At 40.5% G+C, this 16,703-nt stretch overlaps 1 protein-coding gene across 2 annotated transcripts in view; it reads right to left on the minus strand.

The window, feature by feature from the left end:
• Nucleotides 1-16,703, minus strand: part of edc4 (enhancer of mRNA decapping 4) — a 64,189-nt gene that overhangs the window by 28,780 nt on the left and 18,706 nt on the right. For both annotated transcript variants that reach the window (XM_033036246.1, XM_033036247.1), the window contains exons 9-15: nucleotides 15,979-16,062; nucleotides 13,424-13,519; nucleotides 11,275-11,374; nucleotides 9,134-9,314; nucleotides 3,581-3,644; nucleotides 2,222-2,313; nucleotides 1,197-1,393 (exon numbers count right to left, since the gene is read on the minus strand). In XM_033036246.1, the coding sequence (XP_032892137.1) occupies nucleotides 1,197-1,393; nucleotides 2,222-2,313; nucleotides 3,581-3,644; nucleotides 9,134-9,314; nucleotides 11,275-11,374; nucleotides 13,424-13,519; nucleotides 15,979-16,062 (814 nt within the window). The remainder of the gene's footprint in view (nucleotides 1-1,196; nucleotides 1,394-2,221; nucleotides 2,314-3,580; nucleotides 3,645-9,133; nucleotides 9,315-11,274; nucleotides 11,375-13,423; nucleotides 13,520-15,978; nucleotides 16,063-16,703) is intronic.

Genomic DNA, 16,703 nt, shown 5'->3' on the forward strand with positions numbered 1-16,703 from the left:
TTTCCCCGTAGTCATCCGGCCCGCCGACACCCTTCTCCTCCGGTACCTCCAGGGCCCGAGGCGCCCAGGTGCGGTGACTCAAGGAGGCTTGTGCTAGCGGCCGCAATTGCGGAGCCGGCGAGCGGCCGAGCTCTGGCTGTACCGCATCCTGCACAAAGCCGCCGCACAGCCGCGCACCTTCTGTGTCTGGGCTTCACTGTCTGGATCGGGGTTGTCAATAGGCCGGGAATGAGTGAGTGACTGAGTATTTGAGCCACCTCCTTCAGGACAGAGCCAAGGCAATGGACCATAGGTACGCCATGTTCGTGAGCGCCCATAACTAGGGGCCTGTGTTCCGGGTGGCGTCCTCGAAGGGGCGGGATCTATGTCAACACATGATTTGATGCCTGCCATCCGGGGCGGGATCTATGTGAACACGTGGTAGATGTCGCCCGCCACCCGCTCACAGACATGCCACCCGGCCCCTATGCAGAACAAGGTTGCCGACCCCTACACTAGAGGCTGAAGATGTTGGAATCTGCCAGCGGCTCTCAAAGTGAGGACTGGATTAGCTTACAATTCTGTGTAGGAAGGAACTGCAGACGCTGGTTTAAATTGAAGGTAGACACAAAATGCTGGAGTAACTCAGCGGGACAGGCAGCATCTCTGGAGAGAAGAAATGGATGATGTTTCGTGTCGAGACCCTTCTTCAGAATTACTCCAACATTTTGTGTCTACCTTAGCTTACAATTCTTCCAGCTCTGAGACCCAGTAAATCCAACCAAAATAAGAATTTGCTAAAGATCTAATTTAAAATCAGTTCTCCAGTTTGTTTGCCTCAACTCTATACCTGATACTTTCCAAGTTCACAAGTCTTGTTCAAAATTTATTTGGAATGAATGGTCCAGGAATTCATGAGTTTATACAAGAGCAACCATGTATATAGGCCTCTGGTGTTGGAGGTCAAGATACATTGATTATTTTGACACCTTGTCCTCTGCTTTGTTACTGACAGCCATGGATACAACATAAACCACTACTTGAGGGCCACTCACATAGTGGTGTAAGACCTCTATGTTGCATCCATGGTTGACAGTAGTGCAGCACAAGGCAGAAGACAAGGTGTCAAATTCCTGAACAGATATACTTCATTAACAAAAAGCAAAATTTGACCATTAAAATTATAATCAAATTGTAGGAACAAACATTAATCTCACTTGTTGCAACGAAGCGCTAGGAGTCATGAAGGCATCTGGAGTCATTAACTTTGGTTTCACATCATTGGCAACAGAAAGAAAATCTGCAGGTGCTGGAAGATCAACTATACGTCGCAGATCATGTTGAGAACCTCGACCAGAGCCTTTATCAGATGATGCACCTTCAATGCTCACATCAGTTAGATGGTCTGGAAATGCTACAAAACAAGTAAAAAATAATGAAAAATTATTTTCATACTGAAAACAATAGGACTGCCCCGAGAGAGAAAATATTAACCACTTTATTGGACGGTTAAGTGCTAGGATTTGAATCCACAACTTTGATCCTTAATAATTAATGATTGAAATCATAGTACAGCATTTCATCACTGGTAATGAAAGGGATGCCTTGTATCTCACCAAATAAATTACATGATGATATGCTAAGTTTCAGCATATTATATTCATTTTTACTGCACACAAGACATTGAATTCAACAGCGAACAAACCATGTAGATAAAGAATGAGTATGTTCAAGCACAAGGCTAAAATGAAAATTATATCTTTCATCAGATATTAAGAAACCAGCCCAATAATCTTAAATGAAGTGTCAATACTGCTGTATTACAAGTACCATATGCACAACAGCTTCCAATTTCATTTTTATTTTATCTGATTCAGTAAATTTTTAATCTTGACGTTCTGCACAAATAATTGAATATTTACATTTGTTTTATCAAATAAAGATTATACTAAGAATTGTTAGCCCTAGTAACTTAGAACCAGGTGCCAAAAAAATACTAAGAAGCAGCTTAAAGGTGCACCTTATATTTTTCAACATTGAGAACAGAATACACAACATAACTTTAACTCAAATATTTTAAACAGTGCAATGTCAGTCATTTCATTCAGATGTTGGACATGCTTGCACTCCTCAGATTTCCAGACTTCAAATATTAAAATGAAGTGCAAAAGAAATAATTTGCCAGTGAATTTTTATAAATGTCCTGATGGAATGACAAGTGACAGGTCAACGTATAACTTACTGAAATCTTCATTGGAAATAGCAGAGGGCAGTATCATAGATTCTTCTGCATTCTGATGTGGTTGGAAATAAATTTGCACATCTTGAAGTGTTCTGAAACCAAAAAAATGGTCAGAACATGTGACAGGCAGTGAAACAATTTGTAAACCCGCCATCAGCATCTAATGTCTCCTAATGAGATTTGCAACAAAATTATAATAATTAAAGTTGTCCTCTCGGCATACTTCACACCTTGTACAACAATGGAACTGACAAATGTGAGACGAAGTAAAATCCAAAACTGCATCTCCAGCAAATGGAATATTCTGATATCGTCTTCAATCCAAACGTGTTTGTCTCTGCCCACCCTGACATGTCATAGAGTGCTAGTGTGGAAACAGGCACTTCAGCCCAACTTGCCCACACCGGCCAACATGTCCCAGCTACACTAGTCCCACCTGCCTACGTTTTGTCCATATCCCTCCAAACCTGTCCTATCCATGTATATTAAGTATTTTGAAACATTACCACAAAGCTTCTAAAGCATTCAAAATACTACCTAAAACTAAAATATTAATTTTAAAAGGAACTGAGCATGCAAAACCACTTGATCACCTCATTTTTTGGTTAATTTCATTCAATGCAATTCATTACAGAAGTAAAAGATATTTAATACTGGCACAGTGAATAAAACAAGTCTAGAAACGATAATGGCAAATAGGAACCTCAATTAAAAAAAAAGATCAAGTAACGATCTTTCAAGAGTTCACATTTCCCTTTTGGCCAAATACTTTTCAACACGATCACTAATCAAACACATCTCATTGTCATCATATTTAAATCGGACATCCATTCCACCAAATTGTCAGAATACCACTTCCCAATTATTTAGAATTGGGAATTCTTAATTGAAAGGTGATATGTTTATATTATAACAGTTTAAAAAAAAAACAACAAAAAAATGCCTTGATAGTGGAAATTATCTCTGGATTCAATCAGATCTAGATAAGTGAATCTACTTCTACTCTGAAACATGGCACCCGGCCATTATAAAAAGATAATGCACCTAATTTATATTCTTACGTACTAGGGGAAAAAAATCCCATGGCACAAAGAAAAACTGGCACTATTGAAAAAATTGATGCTACTTTCAAATGATTGTGGGGCAATTTGGATTACAAGAACAGGGACAACAGTAAGTAGAAACGTACTTTCCTAGTCATGAGTGATCAACCACTACAGAACAGAAAAATAAAGAGACTTTGTACAGGGTTGCAAATCATTTAAAAAAGTGTATGAGACAATGGAATAGGCTTCCAGTTTTGTGATTATCTCCAAATTTCAGCGATACATTTAGAGAAACCTTGACTTTGTCACTTACTTGGTGTGTACACAGTACAATTTTATCTGTACGACTGAAGTTTCAACAGGGCCAGGATTTCCTTCTGCCAAGCCAAAAAAAAAAAAAAAGAACACATGAAGAACATGTCCTTTTCATACATTTTCCTCACATTAAGACCACCCGCTACATGCACTTTGTTCAAATGCTTTATCTTTAAAACCAGATTTTAAATTTGGAAAAAAATCAATGCTCGAGGCATTATTTGCCCATATACCATAGTTATTGCTTTGGCAAATAAATACATCAAACAGAAGTGAAGCAAAACTCAGATAAACTAATATTAAAAAAGCCAGGTCAGTAGAGAGAAAAAATCTGTAATGTATCAGACACGTAAACCAGTTGAAAACTGAGGAATTTGTAAACTGAGGTTTGTAAATTGGTAAATCAGGCAATTTATCAGTCAATTTAAGCAAGACGGCTCTTAGCGAGCGGCAGTGAGTGAGCGGCCTTGCGAGGGAAGTGCCCTGTGAGAAAAGTGTGAGTCTTTGGCTCGAGAGTCTTCGGCGAGGAGGCTGAGGAGAGGAGACCATGCAATACGCTTGAGAGATAGAGACGAAAGAAGGAGATGTCAGGCAAGCTGATTCAGTGCGATGCTTGCAGTATGTGGGAGGTCAAGGACACCGCTGGTGCCTCTGGCTGCTACAAATGCGAGAAGTGCATCCAGGTAGAGCTCCTGAAGGGCCGTGTTGGGGAACTGGAGAAGCAAGTGGATGACCTCCGGTTCGTCCGAGAAACGGAGTCGTTCCTTGACAAGTCCTACAGTACGATTGTTACACCTAAGGTACTGGAAGAGAGAAGGTGGGAGACAGTGAGAAAGGGAGGGAAGCATGGAATGCCAACGTCCCCGGGTGTTGTACCTCTTGTGAACAGGTTCACCCACATAGAAGCTGTCGGGACAGAAGACGTGTTTACACTGAGCGGCGGACTGGCTTGCGATGCGAATAGGGCTGTTGAGCCAGAACCAAAAAGGCCCAAGGCAGGCAACGCCATTGTAGTGGGAGACTCCATTGTGAAAGGTACGGACAGGGGTTTCTGTGGCAACAGACGGGATGCGAGGATGGTGTGCTGCCTTCCTGGTGCCAGGATCCAGGATGTCACGGACAGAGTGCAGAAAATCCTCAAGGGCGAAGGTGAACATCCGGAAAGTGGTAGTGCATGTCGGCACAAACGATGTCGGAAAGAAGGGGATGAATATCCTGCAGCGTGACTTTAGAGAGCTCGGAAAAATGCTGAAAAGCAGGACCTCCAGGGTTGTTATCTCCGGTTTGCTTCCAGTTCCTCGTGCTGGCGAGAGCAGGAACAGGGAGATACGGGACCTGAACGTGTGGCTGAGGAACTGGTGCACGGGGCAGGGATTTAGATTCTTAGATCACTGGGATCTGTTTTGGGGTAAGGGGGAACTGTACAAAAGGGACGGATTGCATCTTAACAGGTGTGGGACCAGCATTCTGGCAGGCAGGTTTGCCACTGCTACACGGGTGGTTTTAAACTGAATAAGGGGGGTGGGGTGTCGAATGGGATAGTGGAGGATGGAGTTAAAGGGAAAGGGTTTCTTAAATGTGTGAGCGTAGAGACAGAGGGGTGTAAAATGAGGGTAGAAGCAATAGGTAGCAAGGTGAAAAGTAAAAGTGGCAGGCCGGCAAATCCAGGGCAAAAATCAAAGAGGGCCACTTTTCAGCATAATACTATAAGGGGTAAGAGTGTTGTAAAAACAAGCCTGAAGGCTTTGTGTCTCAATGCAAGGAACATTCGTAATAAGGTGGATGAGTTGAATGTGCAGATAGCTATAAACGACTATGATATAGTTGGGATCACGGAGACATGGCTCCAGGGTGACCAAGGCTGGGAGCTCAACATCCAGGGATATTCAATATTCAGGAGGGATAGACAGAAAGGGAAAGGAGGTGGGGTAGCGTTGCTGGTTAGAGAGCAGATTAACGCAATAGAAAGGAAGGACATTAGCTTTGAGGATGTGGAATCGATATGGGTAGAGCTGCGAAACACTAAGGGGCAGAAAACGCTAGTGGGAGTTGTGTACAGGCCACCTAACAGTAGTAGTGGAGTTGGGGATGGCATCAAACAGGAAATTAGAAATGCATGCAACAAAGGTAAAACAGTTATAATGGGTGACTTCAATCTACATATAGATTGGGTGAATCAAATTGGCAAGGGTGCTGAGGAAGAGGATTTCTTGGAATGTATGCGGGATAGTTTTCTAAACCAACATGTAGAGGAACCAACGAGAGAGCAGGCTATTCTAGACTGGGTATTGAGTAATGAGGAAGGGTTAGTTAGCAGTCTTGTTGTGCGTGGCCCCTTGGGCAAGAGTGACCATAATATGGTTGAGTTCTTCATTAGGATGGAGAGTGACATCGTTAATTCAGAAACAAGGGTCCTGAACTTAAAGAAAGGTAACTTTGAGGGTATGAGACGTGAATTGGCTAAGATAGATTGGCGATTGATTCTTAATGGGTTGACGGTGGATATGCAATGGAAGGCATTTAAAGACTGCATGGATGAACTACAACAATTGTTCATCCCAGTTTGGCAAAAAAATAAATCAGGGAAGGTAGTGCATCCGTGGATAACAAGGGAAATCAGGGATAGTATCAAAGCAAAAGATGAAGCGTACAAATTAGCCAGAAAAAGCAGCCTACCAGAGGACTGGGAGAAATTCAGAGACCAGCAGAGGAGGACAAAGGGCTTAATTAGGAAAGGGGAAAATAGATTATGAAAGAAAACTGGCAGGGAACATAAAAACTGACTGCAAAAGCTTTTATAGATATGTGAAGAGAAAAAGATTAGTTAAAACAAATGTAGGTCCCTTGCAGTCAGAAACGGGTGAATTGATCATGGGGAACAAGGACATGGCAGACCAATTGAATAACTACTTTGGTTCTGTCTTCACTAAGGAAGACATAAATAATCTGCCGGAAATAGCAGGGGGCCGGGGGTCAAATAAGATGGAGGAACTGAGTGAAATCCAGGTTAGCCGGGAAGTGGTGTTAGGTAAATTGAATGGATTAAAGGCCGATAAATTCCCAGGGCCAGATAGGCTGCATCCTAGAGTACTTAAGGAAGTAGCCCCAGAAATAGTGGATGCATTAGTGATAATTTTTCAAAACTCTTTAGATTCTGGAATAGTTCCTGAGGATTGGAGGGTAGCTAATGTAACACCACTTTTTAAAAAGGGAGGGAGAGAAAACGGGGAATTAGACCAGTTAGTCTAACGTCGGTAGTGGGGAAGCTGCTAGAATCAGTTATTAAAGATGGGATAGCAGCACATTTGGAAAGTGGTGAAATCATTGGACAAAGTCAGCATGGATTTATGAAGGGTAAATCATGTCTGACGAATCTTATAGAATTTTTCGAGGATGTAACTAGTAGAGTGGATAAGGGAGAACCAGTGGATGTGTTATATCTGGACTTTCAGAAGGCTTTCGACAAGGTCCCACATAAGAGATTAGTATACAAACTTAAAGCATACGGTATTGGGGGTTCAGTATTGATGTGGATAGAGAATTGGCTGGCAGACAGGAAGCAAAGAGTAGGAGTAAACGGGTCCTTTTCACAATGGCAGGCAGTGACTAGTGGGGTACCACAAGGCTCAGTTCTGGGACCCCAGCTATTTACGATATATATTAATGATTTGGACGAGGGAATTGAATGCAACATCTCCACGTTTGCGGATGACACGAAGCTGGGGGGCAGTGTTAGCTGTGAGGAGGATGCTAGGAGGCTGCAAGGTGACTTGGATAGGCTGGGTGAGTGGGCAAATGCATGGCAGATGCAGTATAATGTGGATAAATGTGAGGTTATCCACTTTGGTGGCAAAAACAGGTAAGTAGATTATCATCTGAATGGTGGCCGATTAGGAAAGGGGGAGATGCAACGAGACCTGGGTGTCATGGTACACCAGTCATTAAAAGTAGGCATGCAGGTGCAGCAGGCAGTGAAGAAGGCGAATGGTATGTTAGCATTCATAGCAAAAGGATTTGAGTATAGGAGCAGGGAGGTCCTACTGCAGTTGTACAGGGTCTTGGTGAGACCACACCTGGAGTATTGCGTACAGTTTTGGTCTCCTAATCTGAGGAAAGACATTCTTGCCATAGAGGGAGTACAGCGAAGGTTCACCAGACTGATTCCTGGGATGTCAGGACTTTCATATGAAGAAAGACTGGATAGACTCGGTTTGTACTCGCTAGAATTTAGAAGATTGAGGGGGGATCTTATAGAAACGTACAAAATTCTTAAGGGGTTGGACAGGCTAGATGCAGGAAGATTGTTCCCGATGTTGGGGAAGTCCAGAACAAGGGGTCACAGTTTAAGGATAAAGGGGAAATCTTTTAGGACCGAGATGTGGAAAACTTTTTTCACACAGAGAGTGGTGAATCTGTGGAATTCTCTCCCGCAGAAGGTAGTTGAGGCCAGTTCATTGGCTATATTTAAGAGGGAGTTAGATGTGGCCCTTGTGGCTAAAGGGATCAGGGGGTATGGAGAGAAGGCAGGTACAGGATACTGAGTTGGATGATCAGCCATGATCATATTGAATGGCGGTGCAGGCTCGAAGGGCCGAATGGCCTACTCCTGCACCTATTTTCAATGTTTCTATGTATGTAAAAGAAAATCACTGAAGTCCCAAACTATAATATCACAGATTTTATTTTTTAATAGAAAAGGTCAATTTTATAAAATCTACAATGATGGGTGAATGGCAGCAGCAGTAGATAGCAGTGCTCAGAACTTGCAAACATTCAAAAATGGCCAAGGAAGATTTTACTAAAGCGTTTCTGATCATGCATCCACTTTGACATAACAAAAACAAATACAAACAAATAGACTCTCTGAAACCTGCTTTGCCATTCAACACGACCCTTCATCTTCTTCAACTTGTCAGTCGCCAATTTCTCTATATCTTTTGAGTGGCATTTACATGAATAAAATTATTTTTCATTCAGTAGATTTTAGTAATTTCACAACTTTGGTGAGAACCACTGATTCATTAATACTGTGGTATGATTTTCTAAGCACATTCAAACATCAAGGTGGCAGCCTTTTCAGGAAAAGATTTGTACACATTGAAGAGTAAAATTTAGACTGATCAAAAATTTGAAGCTGAAATACATCCCAATCCAACCATCAGCTGTTTTTTTGATATTACTGATAACACATTTGGGGGCAACATGGTGGTGCAGCGGTAGAGTTGCTGCCTTAAAGCGCCAGAGACCCGGGTTTGATCCTAACTATGGGTGCAGTCTGTACAGAGTTTGTACGTTCTCCCGGTGACCTGCGTGGGGCTTTTCTGGGAGCTCCTCCCACACTCCAAACATGTACAGGTTTGTAGGTTAATTGGCTTGGTAAAGTTGCAAGCATCGTCCCAAGCATATAGAATAGTGTTAGTGTTCGGGGATCGCTAGTCGGCGCGGACTCGGTGGGCCGAAGGGCCTGTTACCGCACTGTATCTCTAAACTAAACAAAACATTACTCAAAAAGAAAATACATTGTACAATATGCCATTAATTGTTGGCTGACCTGTACTTAAAGTTTCACTGTCTTCCTCAGCGGGTAGAACCTCTGTGTGCCTGGGCCGACATCTGCTGACGTCCTGAATGCCGAAACTGAGCACTGGGTGGGTAAGCAAAAACTCGGATATGGAGACAAAGTGGGCTTTGCCATCATCCTGGTTCTGATGTAGCTCCATCACGTACAACACCTACAGCAGTTAAATAACAATTGAATACAAGTTGAACAGCATGGCATAAGGAACTTAGTATATCAAAAATATATTAAGGAAACCTGTACTCATTAACATCCATTTGGATCCAAAATAGTTTAACGTCAAAAAACATTCTAGGAGCTCAGAAATAGAGGAGCAACAACAAATACGAATAGTTTAACTGGAAACAAAAAGCAAGTTTTTAAAAAGGCAAATAGTTTTATAGAGAGTGCCAAAGAAACAAATACAAAGGAGGGCTGCAGAGTGATTATAAAAACAGCAGTTGTTGGAATCGTGACCATAACACAAAGTGCTGGAGGAGCTCAACAGCATCTGTGAAGGAAAGAGACAATGTCTCAGGTCGGGACATTATTCAGACAAAATGGAGGATTATATTGGAAGGACTGAGGGCTCATTCCAGCAAGCACAGTTGTTAAGGTTTTAGATGTTACAAGGGATCAAAGCTTCAAGGGGGGTTTGTAAATAATTTAGATGTTGTTACTGTGGGAGACTAATTGATCTAACAGAAACCAACAATGGACAATGAGAGTTGGATTTGCTAATAAACAGCATATTGGTGAAATATATATCAAGACAAATCGAAACAGGAAATTCTTTGGAAATCAATGAGGAAAACATCATAGAACAGCAGTTCACTGGCCTATAATTTCCTCGATTACATCTTTTAAATAAATGAACAAGGGAAAGACTGGATATTCCTGTATTTCAACAGCAGTGTAATAGAGGCAAGATAGAGAAAAACAATATGTAGGTGGAAGATTTTTAGTGATATATAAAAGTATGGTTTGTGGCATAACTCGGGTTCATGAGGTTTATTCAGAATATGTACTACCAGATTCGATGTGGGCTGGCAACCCATGAGCAGGAGATTGGAATGAAAGAGAGGGATCAGCATTCCTCGTATGTGCCAAAAGGTAGTGTTAACCTACTAATGCAAGACATCTTGATGAATTTGCCAGACATCGCCATAAAATGGTCATTACCATAATCATAAATCTGGTCAGATTCATATTTTTTGGGGAATTTCAAGCAAAAAAGCCGAATTTGCTTTCAGAAGCAGCTGGCTTTAGTTGGAGGTTTGGAGAGAAAACCACATTTCCTCTTTTAAACATCAAGGTGAGCAGAAAAATACCAGTGCGTCTGGGATTACTGTCCTCCAACCGTGATCCATGGAGCATTATTTAGATATAGGGGGGAAGATTTAATAGGAAACCGTGGGGCAACTTTAAAAAAAAAAAAACTGCCGGAGGTGGTAGTTCAGGCAGGTACTATCACAAAGTTTAAAAGACATTTGGACAGGTACATGGATAGGATGGATTTAGAGGGAAATTAGCCAAATGCAGGCAGGTGGGACTAGTGTGGTGTAGATGGGGACATGTCGGTCGGCTTGAGCAAGTTGGGCCTAAGGTTATGTTTCCACTCTGTATGACTCCATGACTCTGAACTGCAAGGTTCCAGGCTAACTGTTTTGAATGTCTGATAGTTTCCCTGGCATCTCTAAGCACTTGCACTCACATGGGACCTGTTAAAAATAGAAACATTAAAAAAACCCATTTAATGTTAAAACAATAAAGCCGAGGCAATTCAAAAACATTTAAAATAGATTTTTATTTTTAAAAAAGCCTCGGGAATGCTGAGGTAAATTTGTTCCTTTATTCAGCTGTGTAAGGCACCAAGGCAGTACATTATCCATGTAATTAATGTGCCAAGTCAGATGTGTTTATTTACATCTTTTATCCAATACACGTTTGATTCCATGAAGACTGCCATCCTCTATTTTGGAGGATCAGTGAGAACAAGGTCAAATATGGTTTGACAATGAAAAATGCATATTTGCTTGAATGTCCTATATCTTAAATTGAGCGTGAATAACTGTTATTAAAGTTTATTGCAATGGGATTCATGCAGTCATTACAAGAGGTCTGTAGAAACTCACTTTTCTCTGTACATCACTGAGGATTAAGTATTCTGCAGACAGATCCAAGCTGGCTTTCAGACTTGGCTGCACATTGGTATTGAAAGAGTCAGGCATAAACCTAAAGCATAAAAGAAAAAATGAAGAAAATGTCAATGTGATCCAATTTTTCATCAATTATTACATAATTTGGTTGCATGTTTTCCCAAATTGTCATAAAGATATCAACTTAAAGGAAAAAAGAGTGAGGAAAATATACTTCAAGACTAATTTTAAACAGAAAGAGTGATAAAACTGTGCATTGTATTAACAACTAACCAGGGTTGGGGGGGGGTCAAAAGATCAAGTGGAAATTTAGGAATGTGTGATATAACCTGCGACCATTAATGCCAAGGTGAGATTTGTTGATAACACATTGGACACTGTTCATAAAGGGGAGAAAGCCTGGCTTATTTATTGTTATATAGTTATATGTTATATTGTTATTAAATGTAAAATCTCCAAGTTTGCAGATGACACAAGGCTGGGTGGCCGTGTGAGCTGCGAGAGGATGCTTTGAGGCTGCAGGGTGACTTGGATAGGTTGGGTGAGTGGGCAGATGCAGTATAATGTGGATAAATGTGAGGTTATCCACTTTGGTGGCAAGAACAAGAAGGCGGATTATCTGAATGGTGTCAGATTAGCAAAAGGGAGGTGCTATGAGACCTGGGTGTCCTTGTACATCAGTTACTGAAAGTAAGCATGCAGGTACAGCAGGCAGTGAAGAAAGCAAATGGCATGTTGACCTTCATAGCGGCTGGGCTTACATTCACTGGAATTTAGAAGGATGAGAGGATATCTTATAGAAACATATAAAATTCTTACGGGATTGGACACTAGAGGCAGGAAAAATGTTCCCGATGTTGGGAAATTCCAGAACCAGGGGGTCACAGTTTAAGAATAAGGGGTATTTAAGACTGAGATGAGGAAAAACCTTTTTACCCAGAGGGTTGTGAATCTGTGGAAATCTCTGCCACGGAAGGCAGTGGAGGTGAATTCACTGGATGTATTCAAGAGAGAGTTAGATATAGCTCTTAGAGCAAACTGAATCAAGGGATATGGGGAGAAAGCAGGAACGGGGTACTGATTTTGGGTGATCAGCCATGATCATATTGAAAGCTGGTGCTGGCTCGAAAGGCCTTCTTTTTTCTATGTTTCTATGTTACGAGTTAAATTTTTCCAAAACAAAAATTAAGAAACGCATCCAGGTATTATTGTTGACGTAGAATGCAGCAACATATTTTTTATTAAACAATCTGGTCCACAGAATTTCCCTTAGAACTATAAAAAAATAAATAAAAGGTCATTTGGCACATCACATCATTTAAGTTGAAAATATGTTACCCAGCCTGATCCCACTTTTCAGCATTTCAAACTCGCATTTCAGGGCTTCAGGATAACCTTATATTCCACATCTTTGCTAGTAGAGGAAAGCAACCCATATGCCTGACCATCTGTCCTAATTTCTAAACTGAAAAATTAAAAACTAGCAATTCAAAGATACTTTATTGTCACATGTGCCTACTATGTACAGTGAAATTATTTGTTTGTCATAAAACCCGGTAAAATTATGTAGTCGATCTCACCTAGGCAATACCACGTTTTGGCGCTGGCAAAGCTACAAAAGTTAACTGAATTCCTATCTACTGTGTATGAAGAAACTGCAGATGCTGGTTTAAACCAAAGACAGACACAAATGCTGGAGTAACTCAGCGGGACGGGCAGCATCTCTGGTTTAAACCAGCAACTGCAGCACGTGGCAGCAGGCCTCCCCCCCCTCTCCCCAGAATCTTGAAGCAGGATCAAAAAGTGCAATGAGAAACAATCCTGAATACAAAGCAAGTCTGATCATCAATGTTTCATGACACTGACAATTACAGCATTCCAGTGCTTTGACAATAACATCCTAGCTTAAACTGGAAACGTTCACCATTTTGGTTACAGCATCTTATTAAACTGCATCCAAGAAATACTTTTATCAAATCAAATAAAAACTTCATGACATTTAAGATACGATGTATTCACAAATTTCTTAATTTAGCAATCGGGTCATGTCAGCATTAACAATTTGGACTGGACACTGATGATTAACATATTAGCAGCCTTTCAACTGTTCTATTTTAATTTGTACCTGATGGTTTGTAAACAAGTCCATGACACTGTACACCACATCTTCAGCTCCCTATTCTGATCTGCTCCAGTGATCAAGAAACGCCAGAAAGGGACTCTGTAGAACAGATTAAGGGAAATAACAAAGTCATTTGCAGGAGACCAAACCAGAATTAGATGTCACCATCATAAATAAAGTGAAAAGTAGATCTGGAAATATAGTGCCTTTTCCGACCCAAAAACAGATCAAAACACTTTGCAGCAACAAAGCAATTTGGAGCAAACCAATTTGTCTGCAATGTGACTTTTAAAAAAAAGTTTTAATCAAGAGGTTAAGTAGTAATCTATTCTTAGTCTTTTCATTCCGTTTTACATCAAAACAAACTATCCCGCAGACTTCTTAATCTTAGTAGGAAAGTAGAAATGGTACAACAAAATGGTCCACCTCCAGTTTAAATTCCATTTGGAATATTTTGGAGGAATCAGCACCCAACTATTCATTTTTCAAATAGCTTGATGTTCTGTTTTTATTTTTTTTAAATAAATACATTCTTAGGTTTGCTTTGGAGTAACCATGTAACAAAATAAATGTAATACTTTGAGGAGGGAGAAAGAAAATCCCAAAACTGCTTAAGGCACCAACTTAACATAGTTCTTCGTCCAAAGATTTTCACCTGTGAACATCAATGTTTATTGTATCAGTTCTGCTCTTTCTTTCTCACCTGCCAGTTATTCTCATAGTCAATAGACGCAGGAGTAGGCCATTCGGCCCTTCGAGCCTGCAGCGCCTTTCAATATGATCATGGCTGATCATCCAACTCAGTATATATTTCTCACATTATATGTTGCCATTTCAGATAGCACCGGAGGAAAAAAAATGGAACATGGCCTTCCAGAAGCAAATAGAGTATGGAAATTTTAAATAACACCCTCCATACAATCATACTGAAGAATCATACTGAAGATTTCAGCCTATCCCAACTTAATTCATAAGCCCTTACTAAATATCACATGAAAAAAAGAATCATGGAACCTGGATATTAGTCTAATTAGTACATTATCTAATACAGACCATTTCAGGGAAGCCTAAATGATTCCTTCACTTTTCACTACAAATCTGGGCTTACTTTTAAAAAACATTCTTCCTTCATCACTTCCCACAAACATTTCCTAATTTTTGTAGCTCAACCTTCATTATACAAGAGTGTTTAGTTGTAATATGTGCGGACAGTGGAATAATGAATTTCTTATTTGTTGCAGTTTTCATTGCAATTCTAAATTGCAAGCAATGTTTGTTCTTAAAAATCTTGCAAATATTTAATTAGAAACTACTCCAAAGCAGAATATTTATTGTCCTCTTCTGTAGTTCTTGCTTAATCTTTTTTTTTTGATGTAAAGAAATACAAACTGATTTGACATTTGTTTCAATAATAATTCAGTGGAGCTCCCACACTGAATGAAAGAACCCATGTCCATACCCTGGATTCCCCTCATTGCAACTCCCAATCTCATCCACATTACCAAAGGAGTGAGCTGTGCAAATGCCACACTCTTCTCCAGTGGAGGGTTGCAGGGAAGCGGGGTAATGCAGGAACACACTTCACCTGCTTTCCAACACTACCTAAGGTAGACACAAAAAGCTGGATTAATTCAGCGGGTCAGGCAGCATCTCTGGAGAAAAGGAATAGGTGATATTTTGGGTAGAGACCCTTCTTCAGACTGAGACTCGGGAGAAAGGGAAACGAGAGATATAGACGGCACATAAAACAAACAAATTAAATATGTAAAAAGCAACGATGATCAGGGAAAGGTAGAGGATGGTCCATTGTTGGCTGTGGGGCAGATGATTACACAGTGAATGAAACTCACCAGGACGACAGTGAAACTAGAGCAACGACTAGGGTGGGGGATGGACAGCGAGAGGGGGGAATGCCAGGGTTACTTGAAGTTAGAAAAATCTGCCCAAGTGAAATATGAGGTGTTTCCTCTAATTTGCATTTGGCCTCACTCTGACAGTGGAGGAGGCCCAAGACAGAAAGATCAATATGGGAATAGGAAGGGGAGTTAAAGTGTTTGGCAACCAGGAGATCACTTAGGCCAAGACGAGGGTTTAACGGACTGTGTCAAAGAACTTCATGGTCCAAGACCTAGAAATGGGAAATGAGAAGAGAAAATAAAAGAATCCCAAAATAACTTTGCAATACTGTATCCAAAATCTTCCACAGACACTTAACGCGTCCTTTGATTCACAAAAATCATGCCGCATTTCTATCCTGCAAAGTGCTGGGGCATGGGAGGATAGTTGAAATAGGCAGTCAAGAATATTTGACCCTCTGTCATTTCAAAGCAGGTCTGAGTACAAGCAAAAACAAAAGGAACTGCTTTGCAATTTGTCATTTGTCACCTCAAAGCACAGTGGGTTTGCAAGATTAATCTTTAAGCATCTACCCATCTTCAAAATAAAATTATAGGTTCATGCAGAATATTTCCATATACTCAAGCAAGTACAAGGCACGGAAAAGTGCCCATCAAATAGACGCAAGCACTAATGGATACAATACTCAAGTACAAACTTACTCTGGATCCTGCTTTATGTGATTGTCACAAAAGAGAAGGCATGATAATGGTCTACCATCATGGGGCTGCCATTCATGAAGACACCTGAAAAGCCCCACAGAAAATAATTAGGAAGCGCATTAGAGAACAAACACATATCAGATATCAAAGCTTTATTCGTTATCATATAATTGGATAATAAGTACAGAAGTAGTTCTGCTACAACTCAAGTCTCCATAGCACAAACTGGATATAATGCGCTTGGGGAATTATGGAACACTAACGCTATACACGCTGAATTAGTTATAACACAATTACAATTGGGAACTGGAGAACAAATTAAAAGTTGCTATGGAAATTGCCAAGCAGAAAAAAATACTTGTCTTGGGGGAAAAAAGTGTTGGAAGAAAAACCTGCATATTGTCATAATCAGATAACATTGCCTCTTAAGAACACAGCTGCTAGCTTCACGGTGGGAAGCCATTGTAATTGACAAGCAACCGCTTGTGCAATGAACCTTTATTAAACTGCATAACATGCAGCCTTTAGGTATTTTTAGTTTGAGCAACAAAATTAAACATATAGCGATTTAAAAGATATATATTTGAAAATCCTGCAATAAAAATAACATTGTTATAGTGAGCCTGAAACGCTCTAGCCCCAACGCAAATTTTCCTATTGACACGATTGTTTTTGACATCATTTTCTATGACGCAAGGTTTCTTAGGAACAGACTATCGCTCTGT

This window comes from Amblyraja radiata, chromosome 17, assembly GCF_010909765.2.
Source record: "Amblyraja radiata isolate CabotCenter1 chromosome 17, sAmbRad1.1.pri, whole genome shotgun sequence".
NCBI lineage: Eukaryota > Metazoa > Chordata > Chondrichthyes > Rajiformes > Rajidae > Amblyraja > Amblyraja radiata.